The 17605-nt window shown below is 38.4% G+C and overlaps 1 protein-coding gene across 1 annotated transcript in view; it reads right to left on the bottom strand.

Moving 5' to 3' along the window:
- Positions 1 to 10771, bottom strand: part of U2SURP (U2 snRNP associated SURP domain containing) — a 37298-nt gene extending 26527 nt beyond the window's left edge. Inside the window, 11 exon segments of the mRNA XM_008644139.2 lie at positions 512 to 723; positions 1139 to 1304; positions 1685 to 1767; positions 1868 to 1903; positions 1987 to 2081; positions 3991 to 4058; positions 6090 to 6223; positions 6624 to 6738; positions 7834 to 7932; positions 10277 to 10294; positions 10724 to 10771. Of these exon segments, the coding sequence (XP_008642361.1) occupies positions 512 to 723; positions 1139 to 1304; positions 1685 to 1767; positions 1868 to 1903; positions 1987 to 2081; positions 3991 to 4058; positions 6090 to 6223; positions 6624 to 6738; positions 7834 to 7932; positions 10277 to 10291 (1023 nt within the window). The 5' untranslated portion in view covers positions 10292 to 10294; positions 10724 to 10771.
- Positions 10772 to 17605: the final 6834 nt, after the last annotated feature.

Below are 17605 nucleotides of genomic sequence, written 5' to 3' on the forward strand. Positions count from 1 at the left end.
ATTTCAAGATACTTACCCTTTTATCAGCTAATATTCCACAAAAAGAAAAGTTTGAAAACTGACTCCATAAGTAGCATAAAATACTTACTCAATGTCCAGATTAATTACCTTCTACACAAAATACATCAACTCTTCTAGGGTAAAAATAATGCTACCCAAATTAAAATGTAGGATTTTCTACAAGGAAAACAATTTAGGTACTGCAATTTGGCAGCCAAGAAAAGGGGGGGACGTAGGAGAAAAAAATCCAGGGAGCCTGGAGGGGGAAAATGATAGCCAGATTTTAAGCAGCACTAAATTAACAAAGAGCCAATATACTGTACCCTAACACAGACATGAAACAGGTTCAGGAATTAAGTAGGTTCCCTTGGGCTACAGCAGGGAGCCAGAGAATTTGCAGACTAAGGGCTGCCAAAGTCAGCCTCAACAATGCAAATCTATGAAGCCATTGAAATACTGTCACAGATGTAGTATATAACAATGAGATACGGCCCAGGGTACTGTAAGTTACCTTCTCAAAATCTTCCTTGTTTTTTGGTGGTGGTAACATTGGAGCATTAGGATTCTTCAACCTCTCCCTAGGCTGGGCATTGAAAGGCAGTCCTGATGGAGGAGGTGGCAGGGTATGCTCCATCATGGAAGGCGGAATGTAGATTGGATGTGGTGGTATAGGTACAGCTTTGCCCCAACCCAGCTTCATTTCAAACGACATAATCATCTTGCCTGAAAAAGTGAAAGAAAAAAACCCTCCATCACCATGATGGGATAAATTGGTTCTGCCTCACTTGAGATTTCTCCTTGTTAAGTGCGGCATTTAGGTTTGCCTGCCAGAGTTTACCTTTTGATTCCATTGTTGATTACTGTTATTACATCTATCAGACTACAACACAGGCAAATGAAGGCCTATTACACAAATGTTATTATTAATCTTCCCCCAATGTCTGTCTTCAGGACACTACAGTACACAACTGTTATAGTTTGACAACATTCAGTTGCCAGTAGAACAGTCAAGTGTAAACTAAAATCACTGTCAGACAGGTATGTACTGGAGCCACAGAATACATGTCACTTGTCTGATAAAACAACCTGAAAATGTCTGCAAAGAGAATTACAGCCCTGAACTGAGAAATCAGTTTACCATTTAAATTCTTCAATGCTCTTTCAGCATCTCTCCTGTTCATAAAGGCAACAAAGCCACAATTCCTTTCTCTTGCTCTTTCTTCATCGGTTCTTGGCCACATAATTTTAACACTTGCTAATGGTCCAAAGCGGCCAAATTCTTGACATAACATCTCTTCATTCATCTACATGAAAAAGAGGTAAAAGTTAACATTTTGCCACTGCATTTCTGTGACAGTTGTTCATGTTATTGTCCAAGTGTCAAAATTTTAATTTTTTCAGTTTCTTGAAAAACAATGCTTCATTGATACTCGCCTAATGCAATCTACTACAAAAACAAGAATCTATAAAACTGCACTTTTAACTGAGCACACTCAAATTTTTAAGATATGATCCACCTTGCTTAGAGATATCAATGGAAAAAGAATTTTAACTGAGCTGGTGATTTGTAGTCTAAACCTTAACTTTTCAGCATTATGTACAGAGTATTTATTCCAATGAATATTGCAAAAAAATTCATCTGGGCCCAAACATGCCAACACTGCCTCCTTGGCTCCAAACTTACCTGAGGATTGATGTTTCCCAGATACAGATTTGTTGTGCTTGGATCTCCAACATCATGTGATCCTGGTGCATAATCATCCAGTACTAAAATAATGGAAAAAAACAAGCAAAAAAAGGAAGTCATAATCCCTGCTATGCATTTAAATGACAACATTAAATTGAGTAAGAAAAGAATCTGTATTACCACCAGATGATCTGTTTCTTCTTGAAGGAGCATCCACTGAATATAGAGAAGAAAAATATGTACAATTCAGTCTACAAATCTTGTAGCCCAAACTAACATAAAAAATAACATCTACTTACTTGAACGACGCTGCCCATCTGAATCAGACTGGGGTGGTTCAAAACGACTCAATCTACCTTTTGTTTTGTGCCTTTCATCACGCTCCTCTTGGATTCTACAAAGCAAGTTTAAAGTAAGCAACAACTTAAAATCATTCTGAAGTTTTTATTCTAAAATTTTGAATGAACTTCGCAATTACGAGAATTTTTAATATGAAACAATGAGTTTGTTAAAACTTCCAAATTTCTAGTATGTCTGAATTTCTGTTTCATCAACTGGAATGTATCTATCAGAATTATTCCTCATTCATACTGTCAGGGTATTTCATTCTCAAACAAAATTGACTTGGTTTGAGAAGCAGCTTACAAGAGCAGAAGTAAGAACTGTGCTCTGAAAAAGTGACTCCAACGCAACATCCAACTGCCAGAGGTCCGCTGACCACTCAGGTGGCTTTTCAAGAGGCACACAACTCCTTAGTGTCTATTTATGCTTCTAGCTTTTCTAAGCCTTACTCACAGGCACACCCACATGACTATTTCCAGAATATACTGGATTTCATCTCAGTTTTTCACTCTGAGGACAGTACTCACACAAGGATCTATTTGGCTCCCTGCAGTCTGGCCTTAAATCCTGATATGAAGATACTGTATCCCAGGAATACAAGGCTGGCAGCTCAATTCATTTACACCAACTAAGGAACACGCAGCAGTGAAGCTCAGGCACTCCCCACAAAAGCCACATACAGATTTACAATGTTGTACCTACTGCTTTCTAATGCACACGGATTCATTTGTTTTCCATCTCTAACATCAGGATAAATATATGACACTCAACTGCACTCAATATATGTGCTGCTCTTTGTTGTATTACAATACATTTGAAAGTGAAAGAATCTGCTTTTTCAAGCATTATCCATCTTGCTTTTAATACTAAGCAAGTTGAAATAAGTCTCTAGACTTGAATTACAACTCTTATTTTTGCATTATACAAAAGATCAAGCTCCTCCTACAAATTCCTCTGGATATAGTTTAGAAACACTGACAAAGCTTATTCTTTTCAAGTGTGACAGACATTTCAATTGCCACCAATCTCTCTGCTACACCCCGTACTGGGTTTGCTGGGCAGGTTTTGGTAGTGGGGGGCTACAGGGGTGGCCTCTGTGAGAAGCTGCCAGAAGCTTCCCCCATGTCCGACGAAGCCAGTACCAGCCAGCTCCAAGGCGGACCCAACAACAGCCAAGGCCAAGCCCATCAGCAATGGTAGTAATTAAGCTTAACTAAGTTATTTTAAGCTAATTAGTTATATAATTTGCTGTGGGGTATGCCCAGCCCTCGCCCTGGAGGGATCTCTGCTGAGATAAGAGATTTCGCAATCGCCCAGCAGGACTCCCTGGAAAGGCAACCACTTTGGTCACAGGGAGGAAAGACAGACCTACAATCCTTTGGGAGACACTACGCAGATTTCATCGTAACCCATTGGCCTGTACCCATCCCAGATCCTCTGTAATCCATTGGCCTTTATTGATCCCCTGTATCCCTATAAAAGCAAGCCCTATGGGCCCCTGTGGCGCAGAGAGAGGGCTCCCGTCCCTGGCTCTCCCCTTCGCCGGAGAGGACCCATAATAAAGCCGCCTCCGTGCGGAACCAGCCACACGGGCATCTCGTCTCTCTGGTCTGGCTTGGCCTGGAGGCTGCCCTGCAGAGCTGAGCTGGAATCACGAGCTGATAATCACTGAAGAGCTGACAGTCTCTGCAAGGGCCCTCCTGCCAGCAGCTGAGGGAAGACACCGGGCCTCGGGAAGGCGATTCCTTTCGGGACCATCTCCCCGGACCGGTCACCTCTTCCTGGGTCAGAGCCTCGGACCCCCATCCCTAGCTGTAATAATTTCCCAAGCATTTAGGGGAGAAGAAAAATAAAAACCTTCCTTGGGAAACAGCTTAACAAAAACGATCCTAAATACTGTCTGTAAAACAAGGCAAAAACCTTGGATTTTGTTTATTTACAGTAAAAACTAGCAAACTTACTGCTTTAATTCTTCTTTAAAAAGTTCCAAATTACTCTTTTTCTTTTCCTTCTCTCCTTTCTTCAAAGGCTAAAATTAAAGATATATAAAACAACACTTCAGAAGACAAAATCAACAAAATTAAAAATCATATAACAAAACTTTAGATAATTTCCATGCATATTTTACCCACAGCTTTCAAACCAAGTAAACTACAGGAGGAAAAAAAAACAAAAAAAAAAACCCGAAACAACAACCAAACAGACTTGAAACATTCAGACTGAGCGCTATCAAACACAAAGCTAGAAAATATAAAATTAAGGATAGTTGAAAATAAACTTTGTTACTTGTCATTCTTACAATGCAGCACATGTGATCAAACACTCTCTCTACTACATACACATTTAAAATAACCAAGGCATTTTGTCATTTATTCCATTTGGAAACCAGGATGCTGACTACACCCCTAGCAAACCATCATGCTCTAATGAATTTGACAGATGTGTTTACATATATATGTAAATTATTTTACATATATATATTCAATTATTTTATCCACAAACATTCTACTTGAAAAGAATTTCCTTCTCTTGCTTCCTTTTGGATGTAAATACAGTCTGAAAAAACTGTTACTTATAAACAGTTCAAGATCCTCAGGAAAAACACTCTTGAATGACAAAGAATATGGATACTGCAACACTACTTTTTTTTTCTTTTAACAGTAATATATGTTCCTTAACTAACTCATGTGAAATCTTATCTTCAACAACATTGTTTTTATATAATCAAATTTAAATGAAAACGTTTCCAATAGGCAGACATACAAAATATTTGTGTTACACACTACAGCTTTGGAAAAACTGGACTTCCTACTCACCCCAGGCAAAGTTGTTTGTTTGTTTTTGTTTTTGGGGAGGGTCTGCCAAATAAATAAAATCATTTTTACCTCATTATCTTCAATCACCATTGGACAGGGCAAGTGAGTAAACTGATTGCATTACTTCACAAGTATTTATGAAAAATTTGAAAAGCAGTAATATTCTTACAGTACAAACACTTGCATAAGACAGAACAGAGCTCAGAAAAATAAAAAAATGCTACAATTCATTTCTGTAACTGTAGAGCTTTACACACAATGAAGATCAAAACTGCCATCCAGTAGTACCCCACTAGTCTAAAACTGACATTGTTTTAAATCTGGAGGGAGGTTATGATGGAACTGCCCACAATTACCACATTACATTCATTTCCCACCCTAACAGGCAGCATCATACATGTTTCACTTAACTTTAAAATTGTAGTAAGCTCTATTAAAAGACTTTTAAGACATCAAAGACATTCATTACACATACACAGCAGTAACAGTAATCATATGCAATTATCACTTAACTTGAAGACTCTGTTTGTTCATAGTTCTAATATTTTCATTGCTTTTTATGATGAGCCTTGGTTTACAAAAAAAAGAAAAAAACGAAAAGCCACCCCAAAAACAAAACCAAAAGAACACCCCATCAAACCATACAGAAGACAAAATAAACTAAATAAAGCAAGGTGTTCAGCTTCAAAACTGTGCAAGTTCTAGAACTCAAAGAGGAACTTCTAAAGGGACTTCTCAAACTTCACCCCCCCCCAAAAAAAAACCAAGCCAAACCAAACCAACAAACAAACAAACAAACAAAAAATCAAAGAACCCTACCAAGAAAAACTTGGATCAACACAAAGGTCAATTTATTTTTTGGTTTAAAAAAAAAAATCAAAAACAGATGGTAGCAAGAGGAATTGAGAAGAATTGCTTCTAAAACCTCAGAAATTCTCAGGACTAAAGAAGCTGTTACTTTGCAACAGTCACGAAATCCATATCCATGAGAAGTTTGTCCAAATTAGCAGGAACACAGTAAAAGGGCAGTGCAGTACCAGGTGTACTGTGCCACATACAGGGCTCCTGGGCCTCTGCATTTCATCACCTTCATATCTGCTATAGGTCCAGGCAACTCAAAATGTCCACCTTCTCTCAGTATGTGACACATGCAGATAGAACTACTCTGCAAAGATCACATGGCCCTTTTCCTAAGCACTTCTAAATACATCAGGATGAAGTTAAGATTCAAGTAAGAAACTTACAGGCTTTTTGGTTTCTATCATTAGGAGGGATGGAGGTTTCTCATTAGATGGCTGACTTGGTTGATTTTTTTGATCTGAGAATCGGGACGAAGGTTTATAGATTTTACCCCGTTTTTCATCTGTTTCATGCTCCTCTGAAATTAAAGGCAAGTTAAAAGCAAATTTTATTAACTAATGCTGCACAACACTGTTCATTAGAAAGAATGCTGTTCTTTAGTTTTGGTCATTCAATTCAATATATTATTTAATTTTTAAAAAGCTGATAATACGAATTTTACATAATTTAACATCTTTTACTATGAAGAAAAAGAACTTAAGATCAGGTATTCTCAACCAAAGCACTTTTTCCTCTTATGGTTAAAACACAAATCACGCCACTGCCTACCTCAGTCAAAGCATGAGGTAGATTTTAGCATCAAGTTTTCTTTTCTGCTTCCAATGTAACGTATTAATTTTAAAATGCAATTCAAAGCCAACCTTCATCTTTACTCAAAGCCAAATGACCCACCACCTCCAAAAAAAGATTAGTTATACCTTTAGATGCATTAACGATTCCTCCTCTTACAAATGTTTTCACTTTATTACCATCACCTCCTTCAAAGGCAGCAAGGAATTCTTCATAGATTTCTGCAGCAGCCTTCTCATCCTCCTACATAGCAAATGTTAATCTATTTACTATCATCACAGAACAACCTTCAATAGACAGTTACTCTTAAATTAGCTATGTGACATTCCTTTTTATTTTCTAGAGTTCAAGCTACAAACTGCATCAAAGGAGTTTCAAATTTAGACAATTCAAATTTTTGAGAAATGTGGGCAGAACACAGCACATAATACGCTAAGCCAGTGAGGCTGTGTGCTCCACTATGCCTGTTCCTTTCCAAGAGTTTACATGGCCATTTAACATTCAAAAGATGCCAAACAGAATAGCTCAAATCAAAGGCTTATGAGCCTGCAGCTTTGCTGGCCTCAGCATGACAGAACAGTGCCCATTCCATCTCAGCCTTTACAATCAACCCACATGGCTGAACGAGATCAACAACAGGATCACCTTTCTGTATTTCCCCGAGAATAAATTAATTCAATGACTTAAGCTGAGACACTAAATTTAGCACTATCATGATCTTCAGGCCAGTATTTCCAACAACTCAGCAGAAGATAAGCCACTAGAATACAGTACAAGTTGTGCATATAAAGTTCAAACCCCAAAATTTTCAAAACTTCCACCTTACCAACTACGAGATACGTACTTCCTGAATTTGGACACCCCTGAGTAATCTAAAATGCAGTATCAAATTTTAAGGTTTTTCTTAGTTCCCAATACAGTCATTGGACAAAAAAATGTTACAGAACTAACAAGGATGTGCACTGAAACAATTTCAGAAACAACAGGTACTCTTCGTAATTACTGAAATCCAATGATAGAGAGCAAATGAAAAACAGAAAATTACCTAAGGTGATGGCTGTCTCCATCCTGAGCAATACATCAATGGATTATTGTAATTCCCTATTTCAATAAGCCAGAGAACTTGATTTCTCACAGAGAAGCAAAGAGGAAGCCTGTCTCTATCTCAATGCCATGGATGTCAAAAATAAATTATACATGTAAAATACAATTTACTTTTGCTTTTAGAGAACTACAATTATCAAAATTAAGATATCTGGTGTGAAAGCTGGTTGCAATCTAAAAGCAAACTTATTTCAGCTCCGCATACAACATGAAATTTTCATTATATACCCTTACCTTCTTTTTTAATTCTTCTTGCTCCTTCTTGCTCAGAGTCCGTTTGGCAGCACTCATTTTGCCAATACTGAATGCTTTAAGTTTACTTTCCATTAGAGGCTGCAAAGGGAGTAAGAAGACAGACATCAAACTGTTTACAAAACAATGCTACTTTTGACCTTGGCCTAGACCAGTAACTCAAATAAAACAAAGAAAAGCCTCCCTGTACTTATCTCTGAAGATGTCATTATTTAATACAACTAAAAAAAAATTAAATCGGTATGGTTTTTTTAAACAAATCGTCCTTGGTTTAATGAGAGACCTTTTAATACACCATTCAAACACAGCTAAAATCTGAAGGACACTTGCTGTAAGAGCCTGGACATTTATCACTGTGCAGTGCTGCAGTTTCTAAACCTTCAGAAATACATGATTTGCACTACAGTTCTTCCCCCTTCCCTCCCTGCCCCCTCAAAAAAAGTGACTATTCTATTTTGGTCAGAATAATGTTTGTGCAAGGTTGGACAGGTAATGGAACAATCAAATGGATGCTAAATTTCAGTTGTACTTCAAGGTAAAAATTAATAGCTTTGCTGAACAACAAAATGCATTCTAGAGGTTTTCATCTATTAGTTAAATGAAACAAAAAACCTCACATTCAGCTCCTATATTCTTCCAAATTTCTTTCCAAAACCCTGACAAAGGAAGCACTCCACATAACAGTAATTTCTGGAATATGGAATTAGAATTCTTAAGGCTCTATTCTGGTAGTTAACAGGCAGTAAAACATCACGAGAAGAAAGAAACAGGATGGAGAGCATGTTCCAAAGACATGGGCAGTGGGAAGTTAAATGAGAGAAAAGATATTTCTCTGGAAATTCCTACCTTAACACAATAATTCATGAATAGTCAGCACAACAACAAAGCCCCAGAAGAACAAAACCTAAGGTATGAGCCTTGTCTTCAAAATATTTATGATGCTCTTACATAGAGCACACAGTGATGCTTAAAACTATGATTTTTGCAATGACAGTTCCTAAAAAAAATCAGCTCAATAAAACATCAAGACAAATAAGATGAAACACTTAAACACTGTATTACGAAAAAAATTCCGATAGCAACTGGAGAGAGTTTCCTCCAGGAATAATTTTCTTTGTAAAGAGTTTTATTTCTAGTATCAGCTTCCTATTCAAAAGAAATTTACATAAAAAAGCACCACGAAAAACAAACTGTTTGAAATATCTTCAGTTTATAATTCCAGCTCAGCATCACAAACACCTCTTAGATCTGTGTCAAGCATATGACCAAGGAGCTGGTATTTCTTTGAAAGTGTTCCCTGCTTCATCACTGAAAGTAAAGCTATCAGTCACAAATTTACGCAGTGTTGTCTGTGAAGTTATCTGGTTTATGACACTGTGTTTGTCAACATGAGCTGCTGTGACAGGTTTATCAGGAGCTTTTAATTCATCTCCCTGTTTTTAAATTTAATAAAATCCAGTCTTCCAGTAGTCTGAAAAACAGCAGTTTCAGTACGACAAACAATATACAACCTTGGCAAAACACGAGCACACAGCTACGGCACAACATTGCAGGCAGAACAAATACCACACTCCTACCCAAGGCTTATCCTGTCATCAGAAAATAATCTCTCACAGTAATGTTATAGGATGCCTGTAGATCAGCCAAATAAATATTTGTTCCAGTGACATAAGGGAAGCAGCTGCAAGATAAAAGAGTTCTGGCACTAAAATCTGCTCAGTTTAGAAGTGGTTTTGGGGAAAAAAACACCTTCTAAGTGGTAGGAGCAATATAAAGAAGATTGAACTAATTTATGTCTGCTAGTTAAGATTCCAGTGAGCAATTATAACATATCATTAACCATATGCAGCTTCACAGAATTCCTAACAACAGAACTATACAAAACTTGAAGGTCTTCCTCCTTCAAAAAATGCAAAATACTGTGAAAAGTGTAAAGCAAATGATAGAAGCAAAGAGAAACTTGCAGCTGAGTAATCAAATCTCTGTATGAAAGCCAACTTCTTTTTAAACAGAACACTGCATTGACTGTAAGGTGGCACAAAGCACTGAAGTCCCAGTTCCATCAGCACAAAATTCTCAGAAGAGATTTAAGAGAAATTTTCCAAATTGTAGCAAGTAAAAGCTCTCAATAAAACAAGCTACTTCTTTATGAAAAGTTTCTGCTATCACAACTAGAATAATGGTATCTTACAAGCAATTTAACAGTTGGCAATTGACTTTTGCATTTGAAATCTTGAAGAAAATCCAAATCACAGAATGAATTGTCTGGTATTAACTCCCAGTTTGGCTCTTGCTGTCCGTTTTCATTTTAGCTCAGAAATAGGTAAGTCTTCATGCAACATACCAACCTCACAATCAGGCAAAGGTCTCTTCACTGAGGGAACAAGGAGTGGGGTGGCCAGCAAGACCAGGTTATTACTCTTACCTTTTCCTTTAACATATTCTATTAGAAAGAAAAATAAAGGATGGAATTAGGGCCATACTGTCTCAGCTTCGAGAAGCCAACTGTGTATGAAAAAGCACTTCAATATCCCATGACTCTTAGGATTGATCACCTGTTATTCTCAAGCATTCCTCAGTTTAAGAGACAAACCTATACAGAGTCCTTGCAGCTTCTTTCTGTTCCAGTACCTATTATGGATGCAGTACCATGCAGCACAGCTTCCTACACTGGTGCTTGTTTTGAAAGTTTCAAGGAGTATTTTTAAACATGAAATCAATGGCTCATTTGCAAACACCTACAGGTTACATACCCAATGCACCAGACTCTGCCTGTAGCAAGTAGTTTTCTTTAAAAACAGGCCTATTTTGAGTTTGTGGGTTTGGCTGGAATTTTTGGGGGTTTTTATTTGTTTAAGTGTTTTGGACTTACATGTGAATCAGCAGATCCAGTGGTATGTACTGCATCTGGCCCTCTGACCTGAGGAGAGAATGAGGAGGAAGTGAGGCACACAACAAGAAACAGACAAACAATCTCTGGGGGCTTTTTTCAGTTCTTGGAATGTGATTTTCATTTCTATTTTAACATCCAAATACACAAGAACAAAGATACACATCATGTATTTTAATGATATATCTGACCAGGTCACCTCAGGAACATGTCAGTATAAGGCAAATAAGGGATTAAAGACAGACCATTAAAAACATCTGAATTTCCACAGCTGGATTTTATAAATATGTCACTAATGGCACCACTGGGAAAAAAAAATAAGGTTTTTGCATCTTCAAGAGTTGTCATTAAAGGCCGTTAAAGATTACATAAAGTGCTTGATTACATTTGGCTTACCATAAAATAATTTCCAAAACTGCTCTTACTATATTGTGCATAGATGGAAGCTGGCCACCTCAAGAACCCCAATTCGTGACTAGGTACTAATTGACAGTATTACTTTAAACTCTAACTGAACTTTAACATGTAAACCAGCATACATACAAAATCAGGTTTTAAATAACGTAATGCCCAAATTCCAGAAAACCTGACATAACACCTACTATTAAGATATTATTGCCTGATGCACAATTCTTACCTCAACTTCAACGGTTCTGGCATCAAACTGACATTTAAGTCAAAATAAAACATTTCCATTAGCTGAAATCTGTTCATTAGTTACAGAACATTAGCATTTCTCCTTATTAGCAGGAGTTTATAGTTTATACCAGAAATAGTAATATATGATGCTCATCTCCAGCTTTTCAAAACAAACAAGCACCAAATGCTACTCTAGAAGATAATTTACTAGACCTCATTTTCATTGTGCATCCTGCTTTTCATCAGCTAAGGCAGAGACATTTCTCTTTCAACAAGTATACTCCTATGTTATACAGTAAAATCAACTTAGAAAAAAATGGTCTTCAACCAAAAGCAGTTCAACAACCAGAATTAAATGCGCAAAAGTAAAGAGCAACACAAAGATACAGCCCTTCCAAGGAAGAAGCAAAAGGCTTCTAGCAGTATGTTTGGAGGTTTTTTTTACAAAGAGAAACGGGGGAGGGAAAAACCAGAAAAATAATAATGTCTTCCTCTCAAAGACCTCCCAAATCGCCTTACTTGCAGCACTGGACATGACTCACAAGCACATCTTTGCACAGAAGCTAGTAACAAGTTTAGTACCATGCACCAGTAGCCGTTTATTAGAACACGCATGGAAGCAAGGATCACAAGCATCTTTTACTAAAGCCACTTCCCGCAAACTTCTCTTCTTGTGTACTTGGTGCCGGATTTTTTTGTGATTCACAACTGCCTATGGCACTCAGATCAGTAATCTGTTATGCACAGTTCTACATTCTGCACAAATGTAGCTTAAGGAAAGTTGTCCTCTCCTCAAGAGTTTATGAATGTATAGCCCAACATCACACAGATAAAAGAAAGACACTGTGCAAAAGAATTCCAGAGCATGGAAACAGCATTCTTCCTGCTGCCAGCTGCCACCCTGCAGCAACCAACACAGCAGCTACAATTCCAGCCTTCCAAAAAAACAATTTCAGACCTGCAGTTAAAAAGATCAAAGATGGGAGTGATACAGTGGTGTCTGCCTTAGTGTACTGACACAGATTGAGCACTGCTCCAGGAAAGGAGCTTGTCTGGCAACAGCAGAATGGAATGACCATTTCCTGATTCTCTACAGCTGCTTCATTTATGGAAGTTTCAGAAAGCAACTCCTCCCAACAGGGGTGGTGCTGAAGCTGCTTATTGGGAGGACAAAACCCAAGGCATTACACAGAGCAACAAACAGTAAGAATGCTCAGTACAATGACACATTATCCTGAGGAAGAACATAAAAAAAGTAAGACACTAAATCTGCTTCTCCAGCAGCAAGCAGATGATACTGCTCAGAAAGGCTTCAGTCCACAGCAGCACACAGAGACTCTGTGGGAGTACAGCGGCACTCCCCAGTCCACCTACAGGGACCATGGCACTGTGCAGCCACCCTGAACATCATACGAGCAGCACAATTTCTATTAAGCTGCACTCAGAAAACTTGGAAAAGCAGTTTTAGCTTTCAGACCAACTTTACCCCACAGTAACTAACACCTTTGGACAGCCACATTATCTTCCTCCTTCAACAATTCTTGTTTTTCAGGTCTTCCCTTCCTATGCATAAATTTAGTTCTACCTTTGCTACTACTCCTGACCATCCAAGCAACTGTTCTGACAAAGCACAAGACGAAAAGGTTCTTGACAGAATTACATATTGCTATCTGTCAGTTTCTAAATAGCAGTCATTAAAAGAAAAATCGCAAATTCTCACAACACTGCACTTTGCATCCATCTGCACTGCCTTGACAAAAGGGGCCATTTTGTTTCCTTAAGAGTCAGACCAGCTGCACTGACTCAGCGGAATCGGAGTCTTTCTAACACAGAGAGAAACATTTTGTAAGATGTTGCCCACCTGTGTTCAAATCTGGAGCAGGATTATTTTTTTCTGCTCCCATCATGTCAAGCAGCTCAACTGAACTTAACTGCTGAAAGAAAGACACACAAAGCTCTGCCCTACACGTGATGAGATGTGAGGACAGCTCCCTCGTGTTCAAAATGCCGACAGAAAAAATGCAGTGAATCCATCTTTCAGCCACTGCCAGCATAAACATCTGACAGATGCCTTCTTACTCCCAATTCATTGCATTTACCACTCTGCCTGAAAACTACCTTTATTTTCTTTTTCCTCAACCAGACTATTTTACAGCTGGATCACTTTTTCAATCACTTTCACTCTGCACATTTCTCAAAGCATGTGCCAGCACAGCTGAAGTGCCATTTCAGCAGCCTGCAGTAAAATACAGCCCTGTCAAATCTCAGTCCTGGAGGGCAGGTCACCCAAAGCTTCACTACTGAGTCCAGCCAACTTCATTCAACCTCCAAGAGAAAAAAAAACAAAACTTCAAAGGACCATACAAATGAGATTTATGACAAACTTCCATGAAAATGCCAAAGCAAAGTCATCTCTGAGATTCTGATGTTTACATTTCTGGCAGCTTCATGGAAGCTTCCAAGCAAAACAAAAGAGAACGGCTCCTCAAAATCTTCCTTCCTGCCCACAGTTCACATGGCCACAAATCCAGCTCTTCATGGTTTCTCCAGACTTAAAAATCTCTTTGTAAAACTGGCATGATCATGTTATTTCACAAGTATTTAAAATATGCTATATTTTACAATTCAGTATACAATAATATATATACAGTATACAATAATATATATATAATAGTATGCAATAAATATTTTAATTAATACTGATGTCATTTAGTGAAACAACAAACAGCAACAAAAACACAAAAGCTGCCAATAAAACCCAGGAGACAATCTGTGGCCTTCTAAATGGTGAACGGTATTTTTCCAACTGTAATGGCTACAACTTAAAACATAAATGAAAGCCCTGTCCTTGAAAGAACCAATAGCTTCAGAGTGAAATGTTTAAAAGAAACTCTGATGAAAGACACTCCTGCCCTGTTTCAACACCTTCCATTGATCCTGCCCCCATACTGAGCAGCTGCTCATGCTAAACTACAGTGGTGTTCCTGATCTACCTGATCACCCACGAAAGGGAGACATGGGGAGGTTCAGCCAAACTATTTCCCAACTCATAGCATCACCCTGTTGCCCAAATCATGCCAAATCAACCAAAGAGGACAGTGTTTGGTAGGGAAATAGTTAAGGCTAGCACTGGTTTATGTCAACACTAACAGCAAGGAAAAACAAATGGGAACACATAATAAATTAAGATGTCAAAAGCCAGCAAAAAGAGGTTTCCAGCTTGCCTTATCCTTTTTATTCTTCCTTTCTCTCTAGAAAGCAAGTGCTTGAAAACACCTGCAAATTATGTTATGGCTAATGTATTTAGTCTTTACAGTTGCTGGAATAATGCAGATTACTACTAGTCCCTATGTGAGTAGTCATAACTTGCAGACACTAAATAGACAGCGGCTTTCTCCAGATTAGAACCTTAAACTCAGATGAACAGGTACAGCTTTTGGAATGAAAAAAGGAAAAGTACAGCTTGGTCCAAGTGGATTATTTCTTCTGCATTATGGTACACAATCTGAACAGCAGTCTATGTAAGAGCAGTGGCCATGCCAGACACTCACTATTCTCAGAAGATACAATAACAAAATGGAAGAGCCACTGAGCAGCTAAAATTTCATTACGTAAAGATAATAAGTGAACATCTCTATCTGTCATTTCAGAATCATGTCCTATGCCGATGTCCTGTGCAGTCTTCAGCAATCTCTATTTTCTTTAATTATCCTTCTTTCCTACTTGGATTTCTGGAAATCTCAAGCACAAATCTTGCTATTCTAATCTCAAAGTGCCAAAAGAATAGTTAACGCTTTTGCAACACATTTCACATGGGAGACTCTCAAAGTTATTTAGCAGCTGCCAGTATCACACAAAGCAGCTGCCACCACAGCAATGCAGGCACGGAGGGCTCCCTGAACCTGTACCATCTCCAGCAGCGCTTTCCAATCAGTGCATCAAACAGATAATGCCTAGCTGAAAAGATCTGATTTTACAGTATAAATATATATATAATCGAAATAAGTGGGTCAAATTCAGTACTTGGACACTGAGACTGAAGAAAAAAACACCAACCATTCTGAAGGGAAGAAACCATTTTATTTCAGGCACTAGGTCACAGTTCTTCACAGAGCACAGAAAATAAAAGGTTACTGTGTCTTCCCAGCAGGTATCTAGAAGCCAGCAAAGGCACATCTTGGAATTGCCACTGAAACATATCCTATGGAGTCTACAAGATATAAAAATAATTCTACCTGCAAAACAAATATAGCTTGCAAATACAATGCACCAGAAGATGCCTACAACTTCAATTTTAATTATGTAAGTAAATGAATACTAAAATGCTTTGAAATAATCAAAATGTCCAATAAATAATTACTTCAAGAAATTGAGCAAAATGATTATCTGCTCAATTGTTAAACCATAAACATTTTCATACAGGCTCAACTAAAAAGACACAATTTAATCCCTGTGTGAATAAACTAATTAAAACAAGAAACATATTACTAATTTCAGTACCATTTCTTTCTGCAGACATCTGAAAAGTATCTCTATGTTTTAACATATCACAAGCATTCATAGAATAACAAAACAAAAGGTACCAAAGGTACCATACACTGTTCAGCCCCTCAAGATTTCCCAAGTTTACTTTTTTGGAAATAAATCCCAAGAGATAGGCATGCCTTATTTTATTTCACTTTTCAACAGAAACATTCTCATGGATCCAAGTATGTACTATCCCACTTTCTCTGGCACATAAAATAATATTGACAAGAAGAAACAAGCAAGATCTAGAATGTAAAGCATGAGAAAAATAGTGGTGGAACACAGCATGGATGTCTGGAGGAGTGGGAAACTAAGGGATGAAGAGGAAGTGCAAGGTGGTACAGGTGCAAGGTGGTGGCAACGCAGGTACAGGACCTTCTTAACAGGCCCTCACAGATAAACACACATCTGACTTTACATTCCCTAGCTGTCCTACTGATTTCCATAGGATGGATGAGGGAGTGTGAAGAGTTAAGTATCTGCACATACTTCTGCAGAACTGACATCCAGGACAGAAAACAATTCCCATAAATTAATTATTACTGTATATTAAAAAAAAGAGTATCATCAGTACAGAAACAGTAAATTACAAAACAAAAATAGTCTATAATGTAACTGTGAAAAGAAAGGAATCAAATCTGGGTTGGTTTTCTGAACCATGTTATCAGCTGCATTAATCAATAATTAATTATTCTATTTCTAATTGTATTTGAAATCCCAAAATGTCTTATTCCCTGAAAGGCACTGCCCACAAATTAAGACCTATTTTACTACTCAGGTTTTATGTTCAGCTCTTATTTGCCATTCCAAGCCAAAAGCAAGATAAAAAAAACGTTTCTTGGCAATATTTGGAACAGATCATAAAAGGGAAACAAAAATAAAACTCTCCTACTCTAATAACTGAGTAAACATGCAAAGACTTTAAGTAACTACATTTCATTATCAACTACATTGATAACTACAGTTTCTTAGCAGCAAAATAAAATATAAAAAATTTTAAATAATCCTGGCTTTGCTTAATAAAAAGATGGGCAAAAATTATTCATTTATAGCACTGGAAGTTCCTGAGCCGAAACACGGCTTCCACCTTGAATGATTTACACACTCACGCATCAAAACCTGGAGGATTTATATAGTTCTGACCTAAAACCTGAAACGAAAGTGAATGAAAGGGAGTAATCCTCAAACCATCGGCTGCCAGTGCATCCCCAAAATATCTTGCCTTCTACCCTCCCAGCAGGAGGGATGCTGCGAGCGCAGGCAGCTCTGGGCTGTGACCACCCGCTGGTTTCAGAGCACAGGTCTGGGCCAAGTCTGCCAGAACTGCTGCACTACCTGTGCTCCTGGGCTGGAAATCCACCCACCAAGAGCTACAGGAAGTAGAGCGGGCACAGTGAAAAGCGCGGGGAACGCCACGGCAATTCTACGAAACTTGTAACTTCATCGCAATTCAAAAGAACCCACGCCATCTCAATTCGCCGTTTTCCTTCGCACTCGCAAGTTGGAAACTAACCCTGCGCGGGCTTCAGCCCACCGGGGAGCCGGGGGTGGTGGGGAGAGAGCAGTGAAATGAAACCCGTCGGTGGACACGGCTGGGGCTCGATCATTACGGAACAGCCCGGGGCTAGCACCCCAACCCAGGGACTCGCGGGCCGGCACAGCGCCTCCGCCGGGCCCCGCGCCTTCCTCCCCCGGGGC

This window comes from Corvus brachyrhynchos, unplaced genomic scaffold (genome assembly GCF_000691975.1).
Source record: "Corvus brachyrhynchos isolate BGI_N302 unplaced genomic scaffold, ASM69197v1 scaffold221, whole genome shotgun sequence".
Taxonomy (NCBI): Eukaryota; Metazoa; Chordata; class Aves; order Passeriformes; family Corvidae; genus Corvus; species Corvus brachyrhynchos.